General features: G+C 41.8%; 1 protein-coding gene across 1 annotated transcript in view; it reads left to right on the plus strand.

Moving 5' to 3' along the window:
• Positions 1 to 17,546, plus strand: part of Lrp6 (LDL receptor related protein 6) — a 124,115-nt gene that overhangs the window by 52,139 nt on the left and 54,430 nt on the right. The window contains exons 4-7 of the mRNA XM_032905546.1: positions 1,448 to 1,644; positions 3,772 to 3,903; positions 6,871 to 7,267; positions 8,181 to 8,352. Of these exons, the coding sequence (XP_032761437.1) occupies positions 1,448 to 1,644; positions 3,772 to 3,903; positions 6,871 to 7,267; positions 8,181 to 8,352 (898 nt within the window). The remainder of the gene's footprint in view (positions 1 to 1,447; positions 1,645 to 3,771; positions 3,904 to 6,870; positions 7,268 to 8,180; positions 8,353 to 17,546) is intronic.

Raw genomic sequence — 17,546 nt, forward strand, 5'->3', positions numbered from 1 at the left:
TCTGAAAAGGTTTTTGTTACGGAACGTGCGGTTTGAAGGATGTCGATGAAGTGCTGATTTGCCATGATGAGTCACGTGGCGTTTACTCTTTTTCAGTTTTCATTCGTATTTCTGCTTTGTACTGGTCATCTCAGAGATGTTTGTCTCACCATAATCAGTTTTGAAGACTGATGTAAAAAAACTGACCTATTTAAAAGTACAATAGTTTTGTTTACTTTTTAAAAAGGGAAAGAAAATACCTTAGGAACACTTATTGGAAACATTGTTTTTGGAAAAGGAGAAGGAAAACTAATCTTCTAAAGAAGAAAAATTAAGGAGAAAATTGATGTAGGTCAGCTTTAAAATATAAGTCGTCTTCATCTTGTACTCAGTTTTTTAACGTAAACTCTGTCTTGAATTTATGACACTTTAGGTCAGCACTAGGTTACGCGTCACAGGCACTGGTTTCACTGAGGTAGCCATTGTCCTTGACCTTGGCTCTCACGCGATGCTAGAGACCTTGAGGTCACCCTGTGAACCTAAAGTTAAGCCTCTTCCTAACATTGGATACTTTGTTCTTTTCAGTAGCTTATGTGTAGGTGTTTGGTCTCCCTTTCCTCCCCTAGACTGGGTACTTGAAAATACCGGTTTATGAGACTATAAAAGCATTTATTATCTTAAGTGTTTGACTAAATTCATGAGTTATTCAGTGCGTCTAGAACGTACTAATTGCACAACCCCGACACTGGGCAAAGCGCTGTGGTGTGAGGACTAAGTCTCTCTGTTTGTTTTTATAGTTTGTTTTGTTTATGAAATTCTAGTTCTGTATTATGAACATACTGTGCCAATTGGGGACTTTGTTTAGTTGCCGGAACTGAGGGCTTTAATAATGATACAATAAAAACAAGCAAACTGGCTTTGATTTTGTGTATCATTTCTGTGGCCGTGTTCTGGAGCTAGACCGAGGCCCATCGTTTTTAGCATCGCGTCTATATTTTCAGTCGCACGTATTAAAATCATAAAATCGAAAACGAGGCTCAGGCTCTTTGTTCTTGAGCATCCAGGAGGGCAGACTTCCTGTTGCCCTAAGTCGGCATCTTAGTGCCAGTCTCGTCCCTGGGATTTCGTCATTGCTTACTTCTCCCTGATGATATCAGTTACATGGAAGAATAGAAACATGAGTTGGAAGGTAGCTGTTGAGAAAGGAGGGTGACAGCAATGTAAAAGAGCTGGGCTTCTGAGTCCTGTGACTTAGTTTGCCCACTTCCAAGGTAGGGACCATTGTGAATGTTCAGTATGGTTTTTTGACAACTTGAAAATATATTTGAATTTGCCATTCGAATTGCTTTTCACAGATGAATTTAATCTACATATGTTTTCCTTAGTATGTTTATATATTGGTATGAACTTTTTTCAGCGTTGAAGTCATAAAATAAAAATTTTGAAGTTTTTCTTTCTGTGTTAACAGACAGGCAGTGGTTAAAGGTTCCCTTCCTCATCCTTTTGCCTTGACGTTATTTGAGGACACATTGTACTGGACTGACTGGAATACACACTCTATTTTGGCTTGCAACAAGTATACTGGCGAGGGTCTGCGTGAAATTCATTCTAACATCTTCTCTCCCATGGATATACATGCTTTCAGCCAACAGAGGCAGCCAAATGGTAAGTGATCTGGATTTTTAAATTCCAGGTTGGAACAGCTCTGTAAGCACTCTGATGTCTGGCTTTAGTGAGGCACAGGAGGAGGAATGGCATATCCGAAGGCAGTGGGAGGAATGACAGGAAAAGCATGCACATAGGGTTCAGGGTAGACACCGTCTAAAACCTTATGGCCTGAGAGCCTTCCCATGCAATGTCTTGTCTTATCTGGGGCTGGGTAGTAGAAGTGGAGAACTGAAACGAATTAAAATTGAGACAGCTCATCTGCTAAGTTTAGACATAAATGCATCTCTTGTTCATATTATTTTCTTATTATGCTTGAATGTGTTGATGTATGCTCAAAAATACCAACTTATTAGGAAAGCTCTGTTAACCTAGCGTGTGAATTCCAGCACCTATGTGTGCAGGGTAACCACCTGCTTGGGCATTTGCCTGTGTTCCTCCTCTGCCTTTTATGTGGTTTTCCTTTCAGCTTGCTTCTGGTTCTGGTTACCCCTTTGCAAAGACTTGGGCCTGTGTCCTCTGACAATGACCTCTTGTAGGAGAGGAATGGATTTGAGTTTTATGAGAATGCGAAGTGTTTGGCAGTTGTGTGTAAATAAGTATCTGGCATGTGTCTGAGTATATTTCAAATAGTTTTTATAGCCAAAAAGGAAAAGTGCTTGGATTCTGAGTTGTTTGGTATGAACTCTTTCCATTTAGAGGGGGAATAATCAGATATTGAGTGTTAGATTCAGTGACCTTGAGCCCATAAAAGCCTTTTAAAATCGATGTGTTAGTCTATGAAAAAATAAATATTTATGTAATCTGTTGTGAACTTTGTATTCATGTGGCTCATCAGAAAATCTCCGAACCCTATTTTAAACATCACAGTTGATCCTTAGTTTTACTAGTTTGATAATTTTAGTTATTTTTGATGTTCTGTTTTATGTTCTTGTATTTGTTATGTTGCTCTCCATGTTATATTGTCTTTCCCATGAATATTATGTGACTGTATCCATTTCTGCAGTGTTCACAAGCTTGGCAGTTTTTTCTGTCTCTGTTCTTCCTTGCTCATTTCTCATTTTAATCTGTAGTGCTAGAGGCTGACCCTAGGCCTTGCACATTCTAGGCAACCACCCGACCACTGAGCTACAACTCAGTCTTTAAAGACAGGGTCCTGAGTGGCTCACACTGGCCCCCATCTTCCTGTACCGGAGACAGACCTCGAGCTCTAGTCCGCGTGTGGGGACTGTGGCTGTGTGCCATCATGCCTACCTTCCTGTGTTTCCTTCCCCTCCTCTAGTGCACTGAACTTATCGTTTTCCTCTTATTCATTCCAAGAGATGGCTTTCCAACATCCTGATTGCATTTCTTGGCTTTCATATTCTCTGCCACAGCCTGTTCCTACCAGTTCAACCTTAGCCTCTGTTTAACAGTGTTCTCCTTATTGCCCCCAAGTGCTGGTCTCTAAACTTTATTTTGAAGGCTTTTTACCACACCCAAAATGTTGAGAATGTCCCCTCCTGTCTTCAAGATGCCTGCTAGGCCCCATGCATTTTTTTTTAAAATAAATACGAACTTTTATTTTTAAAGAATTATTTATTTATGTATACGTGTACACTGTACTTGTCTTCAGCATACCAGAAGAAGGCATCAGATCTCATTACAGATGGTTGTGAGCCACCATGTGGTTGCTGGGATTTGAACTCAGGACCTCTGGAAGAGCAGTCAGTGCTTTTGACCTCCGAGCCATCTCTCCAGTCCCGGCCCCATGCATTTTTAAACTCTAAGATTAATTTCGTCCTTGATGGTAGTAGACAATGTGCAACATAGTATTTAGCTTTCTTGTTTTCTTCCCATTTCATAGTTTATTATTTTGGCTTACTGATAAGTTTCTAAATCCCACTAGGACAAGGGCCTTCTTTCTGCTTTTCTTCTTGGTTACTCCTCTTTGGATAGAAAATGCTAAGTAAGTTGACTAATTACTTCCTTTCCTACAGACGTTGGTAGTCAGCACCTGGATGGAATTTGGTAGTGAATTTGGTCTATCACGATTGCTCATGTTATGGTTGTTAACCTTTGTGTATCGAGAGTGAGTGAGGTCATCCCTAATCATTGGCATTAATCAGTGTGATTTATATTCCACAGCTACAAATCCATGTGGAATTGATAATGGTGGTTGTTCCCATTTGTGTTTGATGTCTCCAGTCAAGCCTTTTTATCAGTGTGCTTGTCCAACTGGGGTCAAGCTTCTGGAGAATGGAAAAACCTGCAAAGATGGTAAGATGGTTATTACCCAAGTGCGTGTGTGTCGGGGGGGTGGGATTCTGAGAGTAGCCGGATTCTCCGTGAACAATTTATATTTCTTTTGTAGGCTCTAGAGTTGGCCGTGCTCTGGGAGGCTAGACACTCAGATGGCTAGCAGTAGGGATGGCTGATGTTTGGTGACATCTTTTATTTTTTTATGTTATCCCATTTATTTAGTATTTAAGAAACATGCTATTTCTTATACTATTTAAATACTAATTAAAAATACTAATTCATATTAAATACTAACTCAGTATTTATACTGATTAAATATTTAAATACTATTTTTCTTCTTTGTCAGATTTCACAGCCAATCAAATTGCCGTTAAGTCTTGTGAGAACAGAGTACTGTGTGTCATACAGGCAGGTACCACTTGGAGATAAGAAGCTGAAGGACAAGGGTCATTAAACTGTAGTCCAAGAAGAAAATGAGATACATGAGGTTTTTATTAAGTGGTTAAAAGATATTTTTCAATGCTCTTTAATGACAAGTCCGTGAAGAAAAATTCCACATTGTACTATTAAAGTAACTTTCATGTTTTTAGCGTTACCAGTCTACTTTTCTCTTCTCCTCACTCTTAATTCCCTGTAGACAGAAGCATGTTGGAGCAGGCACTGGCCTAGGACAGTGCTTGCAGTTTGGGAGGACACCAGCTCTTCTTTCTCTTGATGATGGTGTCATTCATTCTTACCCATGGGTTACCACTTTCCGGCAACTAGCAAAACCTGGTAGGAAAGCTGTTACAGGGCAGTGGCTTCTTCATCTACCTCTGAAAAGAGAAGCCTTCATTCCACAGTGTGTGTGTGTGTGTGTGTGTGTGTGTGTGTGTGTGTGTGTGTGTGAGAGAGAGAGAGAGAGAGAGAGAGGGAGAGAGGGAGAGAGAGAGAGAGGGGGAGAGAGAGGGAGGGAAGGGGGGGGGGAGGGGGGGAAGGGGGGGGGGAGGGAGAGAGGGAGAGAGTGTTTTCCTGGCGAGGAGGCCAGCGAGTCAGTGAGATGGAGCTGAAACAGCTTAGTAGATGTTTATTAGGAGTTGGCGTTGATAAATTATCCTCACAGTCAAAGGTGAGGCTGGCTGACTCTTGTCAGATGGTTTCCATGGTAAACAGTGATTTGGTTTCAGTTTAGACAGAAGGGTTCTGTGAGGCCGCTTTCCTGTTTAGAAGGTACCTGGACTTTGAAAGCGAGGCTTTGTTTCAGCAGTGCAGGTTCGCCTCCTCTCACAGTGGTGCAGAGGTGTATACAGCTGGCCAGCTTCGAGATTCAGATGCAGGCTGGCACCTACCGCCCTAAGTTAGCTTACGTATGTTACATAGTTACGTGTGTTTTATATGTTGCTCTCATTGGAGTAGTAGTTCCTTGAGTTGTTTGCAAAGTTGACCTGGCTCCTTTTGGCAGTTCGAGGGGCATCGAGCTGTGCAGAATTACCCTGCTCTGCCTGTGGCTACAGTTGGTTGTGTTTCCTCCAGGTTAGGACTCGTGTGTAATCAGCACTCAGGTCAACAGCTCACACTGAAGCTTCTCACCCTCCTTCTGTGCCTGCAGCTATAACTCCAAATTCATGTTAAGCTTATATGCCAGCACTTTTTGGGCACGTATTTTAGCTGGGATTTTTTTTTTTAACCTTGCTCATTCTGTTGATAGTTTACATACTGTTTTTTATTAGCCTCTTAGATGATTATTTTGCTGGTGGTTTACTTGAATATTAAAAATACAAGAAGATTGAGCTTAATATCCTAATTTTTAATTGTTTTCATTGGATCCTAATCCATGTTAAAATATTTCAAAAATATGATTTATAACTCAGTATTTTTAATGATAAATCAGCTGGTGCTTATTTAATACTTTTACGCTTAGAACCTTCCTGAATGTTATATCTGTTTATCTTTAATTTTTGCAGCAACCTTTACACAGTTAGCAGAGTCTAGGCTTAGAATGGCTCTGTTTGTCTCAGTTTCTATCCCTACTTGAGCCAAATTTTTTTGGCTCTTAACCACTGATGTGCTTCTTAGATTCTTCTCTCCATTGTCGCTGTTCCCATCTCCACAGTTCCTTTGACCTCGGGTCTGTCGGGTATAGCTCTGTATTCCTTTAAGACCATGCCACTGACAGAGAATTTATATACTGTAACGTTCTTTTATTTCAGAATTCCATTTTAAACATTTCTTGTTCTAGATTTTTTATCATTGTGTATGTGTGCTTGTGTGTACATGTATGAACATGTTTTTGCACAAACATGTTCATATGTATGGGTGCACATGGAGGCCAGAGAAACCTCCATGTGTTGCTTCCTAGGTGCCACTCACCTCCTTGATTGTTTGTTTATTTGTTTTTGTTTTTGTTTGTTTTTTTTTTTTTTGGTTTTTTGGTTTCTTTTTGGAGGCAGAACTGTGGCATGGAATTTGCCAAGTAGGCTAGGCTGGGTGGCCGTGATACCAGGAATCTGCCTGTCTCTACTTTTCTACATTGCCACCATGACTGGCCTTATATGTGGGTTGAGGGGAACACATTTGGGTCTTGGTGTTTATAAGGCAAGTGCTCCACTGTTTCCTAGCTTTTCTTTTAGATCCTTTAAAGGATGCATCTTGAAAGGATCTGCATTTTGTGATCTTTTTTCTCCATTACTATTTAGTTACTGGCTTTTAAAGACTAGCGATTTTCTCTACACGTCCTTCTTATGCAGGGGCTGTTAGTGGATGACAAGTGTGGACCAGACTTAATTTGGACCAAGAGCTTCAGAAGAGCTGTTAGAGTTAACTATGGCGCCTGTGCTGACTCTTCTGCTTCACGGTCACTTTTAGTTCTACTCTAAAGAGAGTTGGTGTTCTTTTAATAAACTCAGTGAATTTTTATTCCTGAAGACATCTGCATTCTTTATATAGAGTGGCTACATTTTGCCTGTGGCTTTCACATGATTGGTTGCTTTTTCTTTGTTGTTTTAGGTGCCACTGAACTATTGCTGTTAGCCCGACGGACAGACTTGAGGCGCATCTCTTTGGATACACCAGATTTCACCGACATTGTCCTGCAGTTAGAAGACATCCGACATGCCATTGCCATAGACTACGACCCTGTGGAAGGCTACGTCTACTGGACGGACGATGAAGTACGGGCCATCCGTCGCTCCTTCATCGATGGATCTGGCAGTCAGTTTGTGGTCACGGCCCAGATTGCCCATCCTGATGGTATTGCTGTTGACTGGGTGGCAAGAAACCTGTACTGGACAGACACTGGCACTGACCGGATAGAAGTGACAAGGCTCAATGGGACCATGAGGAAGATCCTGATTTCAGAGGACTTAGAGGAGCCCCGGGCTATTGTGTTAGATCCCATGGCTGGGTAAGAAGTGCTGACATTAGTCATCTCTTTTCTACAGCCACCTAGAGGCACAAGCTCAGGGGACAAGAGCTTCAGAAGAGCTATTGGAATTTACTGTTTTTCAGTAAACAGTTTGCATCACTTTAGAATATAGTAATTGGAATATGGTCTCAAAGAATTGCCACTTTTTAAAAAGCGTCTTGACTATCTTGAGTGATTTATTTCTCTTATTTCTATTTATTTATTGAGCTAGACTGGCTGATCTGGGTGTGGTTTTACTCAGATTGTATCCTGCTCATGAAAAATGTGGAAAGAAATTATTTTCAAAACTCTCCCCTCCCTCCCATCCTTGGCAGATTGAACTTTATCCCGTTCAGTTGTTATTGTGAGAATTATCTTATGTTATAGCTCTTGGGGATGACTCACTTTGCAAAACCTTGGGAGTAGCCTTATTTTACCTTTCTGTAAGGTTTATTTTAGGGCTGATACAATGACAGGTGTCATGCCTCGGTATACACCAGTGCCTTAGAGCCACTTAACCTCCAGGAGCCTCAGGTGTTGCACCACAGGGAGTGTTAGTTATTTAGGAATGCAGTTTGTCACCCGACTATTTATACTAGGTAACTTTCTGTACCAGAGATGACAAGCCATCAAGCAGGAGTGACACATCATGGGAAGAAACAGAAATGTAGTAGAAAAAAATACGCATAGTAATGGAGTCAGACTCCCTTGGGAGACATTTTCCGTCAGCCTCAGCAATTTTGACTGAGAGTGTGCTTATCCACTGCTGTGACCAACGACAGAGACTTTCTCTACCGAGAAAGTCCTGTTGTTTCCCTTCCCTCCTCTCGTGGCACTGACTGGTGACCCCGTAATGTGTGCCGTGGCTTCACTTTTGGTGTCTGCCCTCAGCTCCTTTCTTATGTCTTTATAGGTACATGTACTGGACAGACTGGGGAGAAATCCCAAAGATCGAGCGAGCTGCTCTGGACGGATCTGACCGAGTAGTTCTTGTTAACACTTCCCTTGGTTGGCCAAATGGCTTAGCCCTGGATTATGATGAAGGCACAATATACTGGGGAGATGCCAAAACAGACAAAATTGAGGTTTGTTTCTTTTTAAAAATATTTAAAATCAATTTTACAGTGGTTTCTGGGCCACTCTTAGTTTGCTTCACATAGCCCCTGAAGGTTGTCTGGGAGTCCAGGATGCCATTTCTGGAAACTTCCCCAGCGTTCACAGACCTCAGGACAGGGGGTCGTCTTCTGCCTGGTCCAGGGTTTCTGAGCTGTGCTGTGCAGGACATGTGCATTCTATTGCTTCTGTCTTATCAGCATTGGTAAATGATTGACTTTGCTTTGGGTGAAGCTCCTGCCTGGATTTTCTTTTCTTTTTTATAAAGATTTATTTATTTTATACAAGTACACTGTAGCTGTCTTCAGACACACCAGAAGAGGGCATCAGATTCCATTACAGATGGTTGTGAGCCACCATGTGGTTGCTGGGATTTGAACTCAGGACCTCTGGAAGAGCAGCCAGTGCTCTTAATCAATGAGCCATCTCTCTGGCCTGTGCCTGGATTTTCTACAGCCAGTTTTCTGCAAACCAAAATTATATAAGATCCGTATAGGAAAACCTGGCAGTCCTAAGTCAGGAGAACAGAGTGCACGTGTACGCATGCATGGGTGCGTGTATGCAGCTTTTTTGTTGTTGTTGTTTGTGGTGTTGGATTTGGTAGTGGAATATATTAAGTATTCAGCTGGTTATGTGAGAACAAACATTTTGTTTATGTAGGCATGGTTTCACTATATAGACCAAGCTAGTTCAGATTCATGACTCTTCTGTGTTAGTTTCTGAAGTGCTGGGATTATAGGCACGTGCCACCATTCCACAGGAAAAACAAGTTTTAGATTGATGTGTGGACTATATGGGAGAAACAGCCAAATCCTGGGGAAAGATTTTTACCAACTGATAGAATTAAGTTTGCAGGAAGTAGGATTATAGTGAAAATAAGCAGTAGTAAATATGTTACCATAATGTTTTGTAAATGACACATCCTTGCTGCTGAATGTAGATTAGGCTAGACAGCCTCTGCACCGACCTTATGGACACACACTTTGAGCTGTGGAGCAGTGATTTTAGAAAGGTAATTCAGAGGCATGCCAGGGACACCCAGGGAATAATGAATTAAGGGCTTTCCTTCCAGAGTGGAAACTTGGAACTGCAGGAACCCATTAATACCACACCAGTCCCAAATATTGGAAATTGCATTCCCCCAACAGCTGGTTTCTGTTAACAAGGTTTTGTATGGCCTAACTGTGTAACATTCCTCCCTGTTAGAGTCTCAGTGCACTACCCCCCCTCTCAGTCCACATTAGGATTTGGATCTTTGACAGCTTGAGGGGAGTGCTAACGTGGCAGAGGTGACAGATTGATGTTTCAGAGAGGCTGCTAGCTTTGTTTGCTTAAGTATAAGTCACTTATCAAGTGCCCTAGCCCTTCACAGTGCGTGCTGTGGGTCAGGTGTGGACCCTACGTGAGCATATAGGAAGCAATTAAAAGCTTATCTATCCTAGAAGAAGTGTCTACTCTTGAAATGTTTTCCTTTTTTAAAAAAGATGAATTTATTTATTTTATGTATGAGTGCTCTGTCTGCATGTACACCTGCATGCCAGAAGAGGGCATCAGAATTCATTATAGATGGCTGTAAGGCACCATGGAGTTGCTGGGAATTGAACTCAGGACCTCTGGAAGACCAGCGGTGCCCTTAACCACTGAGCCATCTCTCGAGCACCCTTTAAATTTTACACAAGGAGGAAATGCTTAATTTATTATCATCTAGAGATGTTAAAAAATTCAGTATTTGGTTTTGTCCTTGGTTTGTTATAGTGAGGAATTAATTGGCTTGAAAAGAAAGGCGTAGTTTCTCGCTTCTGACAGAGTGCATTCTCTCTCCCATTTCCAGGTGTATTATTTTAGACACATAACTTTAGTCAAAGTCATAAATAGTTGAGGGGATTTAGATAGGGAAATGAGAATTTACTCATAAAATGAGTACATAATAATTGGTTAAATAAAACTTATTGTGTGTACCATGGTACTGTTTGTCCCCTCTCCCCTTCACTACTTCTTCCCTGTGGTATAACCTGCCCCTTGCTTAATATGTAAGCACATATGTTCTTACATGTTCTGTGAACATCTTAATATGTTCTAGCACATGGCTGTTAGTTGTATAAGCCCTCAGATATATCTAGAACACAATAGTTACTCCTATTTTTTCTTCCAATAATTCTTTTATTCACTTTACATCCTAATGACAGTTCTCCCTCCTTCCTCTCCAGTGCCACCCTCACAAATCCCTCTCACCATTGCCCTGGGTACCTCCCCACCCTGGCACATCTCATCCCAGCAGGATTAGGCACATCCTGTCCTCCTGAGGCCCAGCCAGGCAGGTAGCGGGAAGGGGAAAGGACAGGGAAGAGAGACTGAGACAGCCCTGCTCCACTGTGTAGGGGTCTAGGTCCAGCTCCTGCATGCTCCCTGGTTGGTGGCTTAGGCTCTGTGAGTCCCCATGGGCTCAGGTTAGTTGACGCTGTAGGTCTTCTTGTGGTATCCTTGATCCCTCTGGCTTGCTCACTTTTATCCCCCAGTCTTCCACAAGACTTCCTGAGTTCTGCCTCGACACTGAAATTTATCTCCTACAAATAGAGGCAGAGCTTGTGACAGTATTAATGATGTTACAATTTTAGCAATGGCACCGTGCTTCTACCATATAAAGATGTGTAGGTAAGGATGCAGTACACTGCATCTGCCTCCACCCACTGCTGGACGCGGCCTCTCAGGAGACAGTCATGCGAGTCTGTAACAGTGTGGGTTCTTTCTCTCATGGAGGGTCTCCAGATGGGGCAGTTATTCTTGTTTATCTCCACTGCCTTCTTCCCCTGACTCCTTTCTTCCTTCTTCCTTTACCCTCCCTCCCACCCTCCTTCCCTCCCTCTCCTTCCTCATTCTGTCTCTCTTTTTTGTCTCCTGTCTGTCTCTGTCTGTCTGTCTCTCTGCCTGTCTCTGTCTCTCTGTCTCTCTTTGTCTTTCTGTCTGTCTCTCTGCCTGTCTCTGTCTCTCTGTCTGTCTCTCTTTGTCTCTCTGTCTGTCTGTCTGACATCGTGGCTGTGTTGCCCAGGCTCTGTGGTCCTGGGCTGTGGTGATTCCCCTGCCTTTCTTTGCTTTGGAGGGTCGGGACTAAGTTTGTCTGTGCCTTGCTTGTTGATTCCTTTTTATGCTAATGTGTCAAGCTGCTCGTGGACAGCAGACTGAGCTGTGTAAGAGCACAGCACTTCACCTGCATTCATCCTACTCCAGCCTTCACTCTATCCCGAGACTAGTAGTGATGGTGAAAGCGTTTGCCCCTGTGCTTCCCTCTGTACCTCAGAGCGAGTAGGCAGATAGTATCAAAGTTTACAATTTAGTGAAAAGTGTGACTTTAGACTTTAATTGTTAGCCTCCTGTTGTACAGCAGCAGGTTGGTTCCTCTGACCTGATGTGGGTGCTAAGACCCCTTCCAACCCTGTCTTCCAAGCAAGCTTCGAGTGTGTGGTGCTCACGTGTAGGGGCTGCTTACTCCTGAGACTAGAAGGGATACCAGGCTGTGGGAGCCTGTTTGCTTCTCAAGACTTAGAGTTTATTTTGGATAAAATATTTATAGTACACTTGAGAAGGGAAAGATAGTTATCTCTGAAATTATTCTGTGGCACAATTTTTTTGTGTTTGGAGTGGAGGACATAGAGGAGCTCAGAACACTTGTACTCCAGTGGGTGGGTGCCTTGGATCTGTGGCAGATGCTGGTAGTGTTGAGTTGAGTAAGGATTCAGAGAGACAGGGAAGAAGAACGGGGAGCCCTGACTTTCAGATCAGATTCTTTTTTACAGAGTTGTGGAAAGGTAGAGTGTCTTGACACTTACAAATGTCTTCTACAAATAGAGGCAGGCTGCAGGATGATAGTAAGGGCGTGGCGGGCGCCATGCTCCTTCTGTGGCACCGCTGTGGGCGGTGTTTAGAGGAGCGAGCTAGTGCTTGTCCTGCCCATCATCATGTGGGCGGAGCTTCTGTAGCACTTAAGCTTTGTCCCCGCCTCCCAGTCCTATCCTAACTGCAGTGTTTACAGCTTCTTGGAGTAGCAGAAAAAAGTATCCATTTTTCTGGAAGGGAAATCTCAAAAGCCTTTATTTATCTTTTATATCATCTTATAGTTATTGGAAAACCATTTGACAACATTCACATCTTCTTGGTCAGCCCCAAACAGTACTGCAGTACTGCTAACTAATAGCACACATGTCACTGACACTTAAAGCTTGTCTGTCTGTCTGCTTGGTTGGTTGGTTTTGTTTTTAGTCTTTGAGAATGGGTCTCCACATTGCCCAGACTGGTCACAAAGTCGCCTTCCTCCTTGTCTCCCAAGTGTTGAGAGACCACAAGAATGTATCCCCCGTCCAGTTAGGTTTCCTTGATGATGCTTTCTCATTGTATATGCATATAACTAAGTGGGAAACAATTAAGCTCTAATTATTCTTCTATCAAAATAATATAACTAAAATTTCTTTAGTTTTTATAGTGCTTTTTGTTTGTCCCTTGCCTGTTTCTGGGCTTTTTCTGATAGTGTGTGGCACTTGGTAGTTACTCCTAATAAGACTGTCTTGTCTTGAACATGTGTAAATTTGTTTGAAATCCCTTATTGTAAGTACTTTGTTAATATAGTCTCTGTAAGTTTCGTAGTCCAGATCTGAGTAAACCAGGCACTGAGGGTTTTTTGTTTTTGTCTTTTTGTTTGTTTTGAGGAAGAGAGGCAGAGATTATTAGAATCTTTCAGTACCAAGCACTTTTGAATAAAGAGGTATTATTGTCTGTGTTGTGTTGAAAACTTGGCAGTTGGTGAATGTTCTGTTTCATATTCTGAACCTGCAATTGCTGGGTTGCATTTTCCTCTGATGACAGCTTCCTCTGCTTTATCAATATCCTAATAAGGACATTTCTTTCCCAAGTATTCAGATTTCCTTTTAAAGGAATTTCTTTGTTTCATAGTTTTAGCCTATATAATGTGAAAGTCTGTCAGAAACCTATAGGCCTGTCTGTTGCTTTTCCTTGGTGCTGGTTTCTAAGATTAAGAAGTTATAACGATATAATTATCTTTTGTTAAGATAAAGCTATTGGTTTTAAATGTCAAATGTCAATGAGTATTTTCTTTTGAATCTTCTCCAGTTTACAACATTCATTGTCTAGTGTTCCTTAAAATTGATTATGCTTTCAGTTTGAGAAATCTTCAAGATAGTGTATCTAAATTCCTAATCTTTGCCCATTTGTATTTCCTTACCACACTGTGTGCATGTTTCTGAATTTATATTTTCCTCCATATCTTCCTGACATCACAGAAGAAAGACTGATAATTGAAATCTTAAGCCCGGTTTTGCTTTATTCTATTCCTTTATTTCTTTCAGGGGTACGTAGGGGTTCATAAGTTTGTGAACTACTATTGAAAGTTTGTTGACATTATACAGTTGTAGAAACAATGTGTTATAACCTAGAGAAGCCAGAGCAGTCCATGAGCACGTGTGTGCTGCGGCCTCATTAAGGGAGCCCTGATGATAGGTGCTGTCGTGCTCTCCTGACTGCCACACCAAGCCCTGCAGCCTCACCAGGCAAGACAAGTCACCCGATTAGGTCTCTGCACAGTTTCATCTGTAAAATCTCAGAACAGTCTAATGCGTGCTGGTGCTTAGCGCCTTTGTAGCCTAGTTCTGAACTTGCTTGTTCTTGAACCATTTTTAAAAAATGTACTGTTTGGGTTTTACATCTTGTGTTTAATATAAAACTACTTGATAGGGACAGTGCTATTTTTAGTTTCAGTCCTAGTCTTTTTAAAGTGCTTTATTGCTGGGTGTGGGCACAGCTCAGTACTGTGCTACTCGTCTGGGATGTACAAGGCCCTGAGCAGCCACTGGGCGCCCTCACCACCTAAGGTTATTTCTTTAGGCTTTGAGCTCAGGGGAAAAGGTTTTACTATCTTCCCTTCTTGACAGGATGGAATCTGTGTCTTCTAGTTTATGTCAGTGTTAAGTAGGGAAGAGCGGTAGTATCAATTTTATTGGGAAACATTTTACAATACAGGGCCCTTACCTTCACTTTTTATTTTATATTTCAGTGAGTGACTGTAGATAATTTACATAATTTTTATTGTTTATATTTTGGCCAGTAAGACCACTTGAACTAAACAGTGTTTAAGGTTCTTTTTAGCTGTAACAGTTTCTGATGTTTATTCTTAACTGTCTCTTAGGTCAAGAAAGGATAATTTACTTTTCTTGGGAGAATTGCAGGAGGCAGTTTTTTGTTTTTTTATTTGCTTCACAGTTAATCACTATCGATGTAAAGCAGCTTGTTGGGAGCTGCAGCTCTTCAGTGATTCAGGTTTTCTGAAAGGCCCTTTTCTGCTCAGCTGTCTGTGGCTTCTCATGGACAGGGATGACCAGATGTTAGTTCACTCCAGGTAACAAACCAGTGATAGACCGAGGACATGACTTCGTCAAGTCTAGCTTGGTGAGCCTGTGAGCTTATTTTGGTTACATATGGAAAAATGGGTAATTTATAGGCAGTACCACCAAAGATGAGTCTCCCTCTCAGTAAAACTAAATTCTTATATACTCTTGGGGAGGTGGGGCCTCATGTCCCCACTTCCTTGAGTGCCTTATCCACTCGTGAGTCCTTCATTAATTGCTTAGTGAACACACCTTCACCCCTACCCCCTTTCTGTAAGAGAATGTTAATAAGGATTGCCTATGGGCCATGTCTTCATGCCCAGAGGACAGTGTCATATCTCCTATATTCAGTCTGTTCCGTTACTAACCCAAGTGATAGGTTTAATACATGTTTAAAGCTGTTGGTTGATGCTTGCCAAATACATTAATTCTTTTAAACTAATGGAGTTCATGCAAAATACTATTTTATGGGCTGAAGATTCTTTTGTTTTTTTTTTTTTTAGATGTGGGGACCTACTGTAGATTTTAAAGGTCGTTGATAATCTTTTTATTGTCTTTAGAAGGGTTGGAAAGGGTTGGTGGGTAAGTAGTGGCAAAGGTCACTACTTGGGAACTTCTTAAGAAGGAATTTGCATACACTGAGTACTTAACAGATGTAGGAGTTTTGACTTCTTACACCAACTTATAGGTCTCAGCAGCTATTTAAAGATCTCACCTCTGTTCATTCTGAAAGTTCTCTCTGATGAAAAAAAAAAGGATTCTTTAGCTTGCCCTCCTCCCTAAGTATTCAACGTTAAATGTGATCTATAACATAAAAATTTAGACCTGCAAAGAATGTAATAATGCAGACTTAAAGGGCTGAGGATGTAGCTCAAGGGTACAGTACTTGCTTAGCATGTGTGAGGCCCTGGCAGCAGTCCCCAGGATACATCATCACCACAAGAAAATAATGCAACCCTGCAATTTATTTGTTAAACTAATTTTTGGACGAACTCTGATAACTTGGCTTTGATCTTTAATACCACTGCTGTATTCTAGCTACTGTGTTATTCTTACAGTATTAGAGGAAAATCCTGTGCTATCTCAGTTCCTTTTCTGTTGCACTGATAAAACTCCACGGCCACGGCAACTTAGAGAGAGAAGGGTTTGCTGGGTCTCAGAGCTGCAGGTGTGTAAATAAGAGTCTCTCTGTCTTGAGGAGCAGGCAGCAGGCAGGCATGGGCAGCTGAGTGAACAAGTGGGCGAGCGCTCACATCTCGGTCCACAGATAGGAAGCAGAAAGGTAAGTAGGAACTGACACAAGTATTTTGAAACCTCAGAGGTCCCCCCCTCCCCGACCCCCGTGATGTACTTCCTTTAGCAAGGCCACATTTCCCAGCCCCCAGACATCTCATTTAAACACCGTGCCTGCTTACAGATGGCACTAGCTTACAGGTAGTGAGTAAATAGATATCTTCCTGGGTCTTTAGCGTTTTACCTCTTTTGGACAAGAGAAAGCTATTTTTCAGATCTCATAAAATTAGCCATTCTTTGTTTCTAAAAGAACATCCTTACACCAGAGATCTTGTTCCTTCTGTTCCAGTCTTCACTTTTTTTTTTTTTTAAAGATTTATTTATTTATTATATATAAGTACACTGTAGTTGTCTTCAGATACACCAGAAGAGGGCATCAGATCCCATTACAGATGGTTGTGAGCCATCATGTGGTTGCTGGGAATTGAACTCAGGACCTCTGGAAGAGCAGTCAATGCTCTTAACCACTGAGCCATCTCTCCAGCCCCCAGTCTTCACTTTCTAAAATTTCACGAATATTGGTGGTCTCTCCCTCAACCCCCACCCCCTTTAGACTTTTATTTGCCCAAGGACAAGAATGGAACACAAGTCTCTTACTCCCCAGCACAGAGCTTTTTGCACTGTTTTCTGCTGCCTCAGTTTTGAACTGTTCACTCTGATACTTTCAGACTTAAAGTTTTTAAGAACTTTGCTGTCACTGGGTTCACATTATATGACCATAACGCATTATCTACACTTGAGGTTAAGTCTAGTGCCATGTTTGTAATTTCTAGTGTATTGGATTCTCCTGTATGTGTGATTCTCTTACAGATTTCACCAGCTCTCCACTTGTGCACACTCGTGGATGCTGGTACATTTTCTTAAGAGTATTTTGCTGTTTTATGAATTGTTCCATGTTGGCATTTGTGCCCTTTTATATACCTCATTTTTTTAAGTTGTAAAAACACAGACAATAAATATTATCTTAGCATTAATGTAAATACAGCAGATCTCTGTTTTTTATCATCTACAATAATGATAGCCATTGAGCAGCACTCCCCTCCCCCCATTCCCTTCTCCAGCATGCAGCAGCCATCATCCTGCTGTCTGTTACTAAGACAGTAGAATATTATGCCGTCAGCACTTTTACCAACCATCCCAGCACTTGCACGTTTAGTTATTATTTAAGGCTGAATAGCATCACATTGCATGTAGAGGCCATGCTGGTTTAGCCCCATCTGTCTGTTGATGCACACTGTGTTTGCTTGCACCTCCTGGTTGTGACCAGTCTGCCACACGTGGGGTGTGAAGTCTGCTCTTCAGTTCTTTTGGGCATGTCCTTAGGAGTGGGACGCTGGGTCTCCCCATTTAAGCTTTGAGGAGCCTCTGTCGTTTACCACTCAGCCTCATCTCACAGTTCCCTCACCTCCATTCTAGAATCTGTTGTTTTTCCAAGGAGCATTAGTTCTTTCTGGAGTGTATTTATAATCTGTATCTAGGCCTCA

The sequence above is a fragment of the Rattus rattus genome, chromosome 6, assembly GCF_011064425.1.
Source record: "Rattus rattus isolate New Zealand chromosome 6, Rrattus_CSIRO_v1, whole genome shotgun sequence".
NCBI lineage: Eukaryota > Metazoa > Chordata > Mammalia > Rodentia > Muridae > Rattus > Rattus rattus.